The following is a 6,583-nucleotide window of genomic DNA, read 5'->3' as shown; positions in this document are numbered from 1 at the left end:
AAGAACAGAGGGAATGTCTTTATTTAAAGATGGTTAATTATCTCTAGGCTAATGGAAGAGACCACCTAGTGACAGGGGTTCTATACCTCAGGCCTGTGCACAGTTAAATCTCTCTGAAGTGAGGTTGTATTGGGCCGGAGCAATATTTGGTTTTATTTTAATGCACTTAAAAATTTTCCCAGTCTAAGCGTTTCTCAGCTTCATTCATTCATGTTATCTGCCTGGTCCTCAAAGGCATTTTGAAATAGAGGCCCTTACTTCCCGTGCTTTCATTATGTTCTAAACATTTTCCATACATCTTATTTATCCTCAAGATAGAATTGTGTTAGCTATTAGCATCTCCTGCTTACAAATGAGTAAACTGAGGCTCAAAAGGAAAAACTTGCAAGATCTTGCAAGGCAAGATCACTTACAGATACCACCAGGATTGGCTGACCATTAAGCTAGAGGCTTAATGGGTCTTGGTTTGCTTGGATTCGTGTCATCTGGCTCCAGTGCCTTCTCAAGTGAGCTTATCAAGGGCCACTCCATTCCATGACCTGGATTTATTCTTTCATGTGAACAACCCAAACCCACAACTTATTTAAACTTATTTAAACTTATTATTGACTTATTTAAATCATTAGCGAAACTTAAGCGACTGAGGGTGTCATGATCTTGCCTTCGGTACAGGGATCCCCCTGCACCCACCGTATTCACTACTGAACCCACGATTTTCAAGCCATTGGCAAATTACTGTGTCTGTAATGTCTCTTAAATTATTGCTAAAGGAACTTGTTCAGCGGAGAGAAGACTTGGGGAAAGGGGACTTGCATAGTACACGTCTTCAAATCCAAAAGAGAGTCGATATATGTCTATGGTTCCGAAGGGCAAAGCCCGGCAGAGTCAACCTGATAGAAAAACTCCGGTTTATCAGAGCTGCCCATAAATCCTACGGACGAATCCATGCCCGGGGAGCCTTCCTTCCCAGACACTCAACCCCTAGGTTACCACCCGCCTGTGGAGCGCCCGAGCTCGCATCCCCACTGCGACGTAAAGCCGCCTCCGCTAGAGCCGCCCCTGCTAAAGCCCTGCCAGCACCTGCCCCGCGGCTGCAGGAAGCACACGGGTCGTCTCCTGGCAACGGCAGACGCGGAGCCAGGGTCGCAGAGCCGGCTCCTAGCTCAGAGCTCAGCCGCTGCCTGGGTCCGCCTCTGCCATGACCACCAAACAAACCAGAAAGAAAGAGGTGCATCGTATCAACTCGGCGCACGGATCGGATAAATCTAAAGAGTAAGGGACCTCTGCCTGCCCATCCCACCCCTGGCCTGACCCCTTGGCCTTTCCACTCGTCCTGGCGCTGCTTCACTGTAGCAAACTATGCCAGGGCACGAGTTTAGATGGCCTCTTGGCAGCTTCTTTCCCTTCTGTGGGAACCCAGACTCGGGAGATTCTTGCCCTCATTCTTCCTCCATGCGTGCCTCGATCCACCTCCTCCCAGGTTTCCCTATTTCAGCTGCTCGGCGGCTGCACTCTGGCTCCCGTCCATGAACCTCCCGCCCCTTCCTGCCCCTCCTCTCCTTCAGAGTCCACCCAGGCACTTAGAAAGGCTGCTGCTTCCTTGACAAAGAGGCGAGGCTCAAAGTTAGGGCCACGTGTGCATGGCCCCAGTATTAGCAGAAAGAGACAGAGACAGAGAGAGCTTTCACCTCAGTGATGATTCCCTAGTTTGTATCTGCCCCAGTGCAACAGCTGAAGACTTTTAGTCAGATTATATCAGACATAAAATGGTTTTTAAAAGGTAAAACTATATAAATATGTAATTCACGTTACTAATGTTTACTCCAAGAAAGTGTACAGACTTTAGCTCATGGAATCTACATGATGCCTCTCTGACCTGGGGTGGTGTTTGTCGTGTCTGTGTATGTACCTCCTTATTACTTTTTGTCCTCTGGTGTTTTTTTTCCCCCCCCCCTCTAAAAATACCTAGTTATTAATAACACAGATTTGGGGCTATTATTTGAACTTACAAATTTCTAAAATGTATTCCAGCTATAAGAGAGTGCCAGCTGCTAAACTTAACTCAGTGGGGTCATTCATGTTTTCCCACTATGCCTGTGAGGGGTGGACAGTAAATTCTTTTTAGTCGGGTTCTTCGATTTCGGTCGCCTAATTCTTCATCTCCTTCTTTACCTAAAGAATCCCACATTGAACTTCTGTTCAGCTTCATTCATTCATGTTATCTGATCAAACCAGATACCATAAAACACAGTACCTGGCCTGGTTTTGTGGTGATTTTATCACATGATAGAGATAAGATCCCTGATAAGATGTTAACTCTCCCTCCTTTTCTGATCTGATCCATTGTTGGCAAAATTCAAAAACTGAGATGTTTCAACTGAGAAAGCAGAACCATCTATGTCCAGCTGTGACCAAATTCATAAGTAAATATGACTTTGAATCACCAAGAATAAGTATGCCAGGTAACTGAGCTGACAGTTTTTACATTAGATTAAGGTATTTCTATTTTATGTATTCTGTATTTCTCTGTATCAGCAAGAATGAAATCTCTGATATAGGGTTCACCCTTGCACCATTTTTTGTGACGTTAGATATGTCATTTTTTTATTTCGACATTCAGTTTTTTCTTCTTTAAATGAAGGACCATCTACTTAAAATTGTTCCCATTCCAGCATTCCCTGTCCTCCCTTCTCTACTTTATTTTTTCCTCCAGCTCCAAACTATCATGATTCTTTCAGATGCTTTTTAACTCTACTGAATCCATAAGTGAGAGAATTTTGTTACAGTAAAGTGTTCAAAACTTTGATTTAACTTATTGTTCTAATTGGGGGTGTCATCTTTTTAAAATTTCATCTTTGAGAACAATATTTTTTATTGTCATAACAACTGTCACAAATTATGTCTTTCATTATTAGTACCTAATGATAATTGGAAATTACAAACCAATTTAAATTAATCAATTTGAAAACTAGTGTGTACTGCAAAGATACCATGGAAGGATTTGTAGTGACAGAAGACAAAAATTTGATCTTCTTAGAAGTACTGAATATAAGTTTTGGTGTAGATGATAGATAACTTAAAAGAGGGAAGAGAAGGCATGCAATTTAACTCTTAAGGGTTATTAGAAGTGTTAATGCTTACACTTCAAATGCTAAAATATTTGAACTTGAATGGGAAGTTTGAGATAGGAATACAATTTGGTGTTTATAGTCACAAAGTTTTGTTCCACTTCCAATAGCACATTAAAATCAAGATCAAACAGATAATTTGTTGAACTAACAAGAATTACGCAACCTTCTAGATTCTTATAGATGATGAAACATCATTAGACCTCTTTTTTAAAAATGTATTTTATTGAAGTATAGTTGATTTACGATGTTGTGTTACTTTCTGCTGTACAGCATAGTGATTCAGTTATACATATATATATATATATATATATATATATATATATACACACACATTCTATTTCATATTCTTTTTCATTATGATTTATCACAGGATATTGAATATAGTTAGACCTCTTTTCAAAACAGAATGAAATATATTTCATAAAGCTCAAGTTAATCTATACTTACTGAAGTGTGCATTTAAATTTCATAGAATTCTCAAAAAAGATCAACATATTTGTCTATACAAAACTTTGAAAACAAGACTATTACAAGAGTGGAATTATGATTAATACTATGAAAGCAACATAAAATAGAAGAATACATATCTTACTGAGGATTAAATTAAGTGAATTCTTGGTTATACCAAGTCAAAGAGAGAGCTGCTTCAATGAAACCATGCAACAGTGGTTGACAGATAATAGATAATCTATTCCTCTACCACCAGAAATCAAAAAGGAAAAAAATGTGTGTGGGCACGAGACAGAGAGAGAGAGAGAGAGAGAGAGGGGAAGAGAGAGAGAGAGAGAGAGAGAGAAAGAGAAGGGAGATGCCTTTTGTAGCTCTAGGTATAGTCCTTATAGCTCCACAGAAAAAGGCAGAGAGGGAAGAGGAGAAGCAGGGCAGGAAACAACCCAGGGTTCACACTGAGTTTTGTGATTTACCCAGGTCACCTCTGAGAACCTCAACAACTAAGGTCATAAGTACTCACAATTTAAAAGGTGATCTCTGGTGACAAAAACTTCCCTAGAGGAAAGCCAATTCTTTATGCTCATTTCCCAGTGATTCATTGAGCGCTTCTCATGCCCAAGTCACTGGTTGACTTGGGAGAATAACGAATTGCAAAACAGGGTACTAGTCCAGGGATTTGTAATCTAGGGGAGAAAAACTAAGATTCAAATAGAAATAACTAGGAAATGTACAGTAATGTCAAATTTGTCAGGGAGAACTTGCTGGAAATAATGGAAGGAACCACGTATTTGCATAGGGTTAGATTAGAGAAATCATGACATGTCTAAAATGATGGTTATGTGAGTTAGAGGAGAAGAGGGTCACTTCCAACTGGAGCTGGTCTTTCGTCATCTCCCTCTAACAGCCACTCTCCAACTTCGAAAGGCACAAGCTAGTGAGATGGTTAGGGCAGGTGATGGAGATGTTTGAGGCACAGAAAGTCATCCAGGTTGGCTGGAGCAGAGGGATTTCATATGAACGTACCGGCACATAAAGCATCAGAGGTGAGTATGCAGCACGTGAGAAGGACAGATTAAGGAATTTGAACTCTATGTGATGGGGAAACAGAGACTGTTTTAAATGTCAAAATGATGATTTATGAGGTACAATTAAACAATTGTCTGAATGGAATTCATGCTGAATTAAGAATCAGGGTAGCAAGAAACGGGTGATGATAATGGGAGATAATGGGGGGATGCTTGCTTCTGGGAACTCTCCATGAGAGTGAGGAACTTTTTTAAAGAAGGGTGAGTGGGTACAGAGCAGACCTGTAAGATGATTGTGTCAAAGACCACAAAGCCAAGTTACTGACCTTCAGTGGCAGCGGTGATGGTGTCCAGGTGATGATGCCACCATGTCTGAAAAGAGAAGGAAAAAAAGTGTAAATGAAATTCAATGACAAATTTCTGAGGGCCTTCCCTTGCTTATTTTTGCACTTTCCTCAGGGCCTGGCACGATTTAATAAGGGTGTGTGTACTTTGAGCTAAAATAGAAACCCTGTGTGGCAGCTTGGCCATAAAACCCTCTGTCTCAGAACCAGAGAGAGACTATGAGACCCAGAGGGAAGAGGCCCTGTCAATCATCCCCAGGACACCAGGCAACACTCAGCACGGATTAGGGCATCATATAAATGTCTGTTGCACATTTCTTAAATATAAAAATCTCAGCCAAAAAGCCCTGCTTAATGAGGCTAGGAATAACCTGTTAGTCTTAGTGGGGTCTGCCACTAGTTCTTCCTTTGAAGTAATCTTAATCTGAACACTTATCTAATAATTTGTTAAAACTTGACATGGGTTAACAATTATTTCTGACAATGAAAAAAATTGTTTTAATCAACCAATTTTTATTTTGTTTCCTTTTGGAGGAGAAATGGTTCCTCCTCAGTTTACTCTGTAGCATTATTAGAGGAATAGAGGATGTTAGATTTAAAAGATTTAAATTTACAAACTCATGGAATTCGTACTTCAGCGTTACCTAAAAACAAAATCAAATTTATACTTTGAAACTCACAGCACTGTTGCTAGTGCTTCAAATGAGCAAAGTAATATTGCCTCGATCAAAAGTGGTTATTTAAAAATATTTTAGTTGGCTTTACTATTATTTTGACATTTCCAGGTCACAGATTATTGAAATTAAGGGATTAAATAATCTATAAACTGATTAGGCTACTTAATGTGAGATAAAAATGACTAAAATCTGTATCCAAGATGTTAAAAGTATACCTTTGATACGATTTGTATAATTTGATATAATTTGTATAATATGAAGTATTGGATAGAAATATTACTAATCCTTCTCACTTTGACCCTTGACAAAGAAGACATGCATATGTTGTCAGAAGAAGTATTCAACTAGGTGCTTTGAAATTTTATTACATTCTTTCCTAGGGTAGGTTCAGGCTAATTAATTCCAGGGTCTAGGGCTATAGGCATGCTGATCTGTATGGCTGAATTAACATATGGTACATTTTAAAAGTAAACTTTATATATAAAGTATATATATATACACACACACACACACACACACATATGTATAATGTATATATATAAATATATATATAAAGTATATATATATATAATATATATATATTTATATTTTTGCTGGTGCCAAATGAATAACATAGTCTAAAGATTTTGTGATTATTTTTATTCCATCCTCTGATGTGATGGGTATCATAATTACATATATTACTTCAGTTGAAGTCCTCAAAAGTTCAATGTGCCCTTTCTGCTCCCATTTCTTCACCTCTCAATCTTCAATTCAGGGAAGAAATATGTCTAGTTTAGTTATAAATTAATAAAAAAGGCTACTACAGGTCATCAAACCTTGTGGATACACAGGCAAAAGGAGAGGAAGCAGGAACAACTGTGGCCTGTTTTGCCTGCTTTCATCCCAGGTATGAGCCAGAAACACCGTGAGAGTTTAACCAGGTGAGGTCATGGTCAAAGATGAAGCCTGTGCTG

At 39.1% G+C, this 6,583-nt stretch overlaps 1 protein-coding gene across 1 annotated transcript in view; it reads left to right on the top strand.

Annotated features, from left to right (window-relative positions):
• Positions 1-1,198: 1,198 nt before the first annotated feature.
• ADGB (androglobin) overlaps positions 1,199-6,583 on the top strand; it is a 157,414-nt gene continuing 152,029 nt past the window's right edge. Inside the window, exon 1 of the mRNA XM_068551083.1 lies at positions 1,199-1,272. Within this exon, the coding sequence (XP_068407184.1) occupies positions 1,199-1,272 (74 nt within the window). The remainder of the gene's footprint in view (positions 1,273-6,583) is intronic.

Source organism: Eschrichtius robustus, chromosome 9 (assembly GCF_028021215.1).
Source record: "Eschrichtius robustus isolate mEscRob2 chromosome 9, mEscRob2.pri, whole genome shotgun sequence".
Classification (NCBI taxonomy): domain Eukaryota; kingdom Metazoa; phylum Chordata; class Mammalia; order Artiodactyla; family Eschrichtiidae; genus Eschrichtius; species Eschrichtius robustus.
The sequence above is the reverse complement of the archived record's forward strand: the minus strand, read 5'-3'. Positions and strand labels throughout refer to the sequence as shown.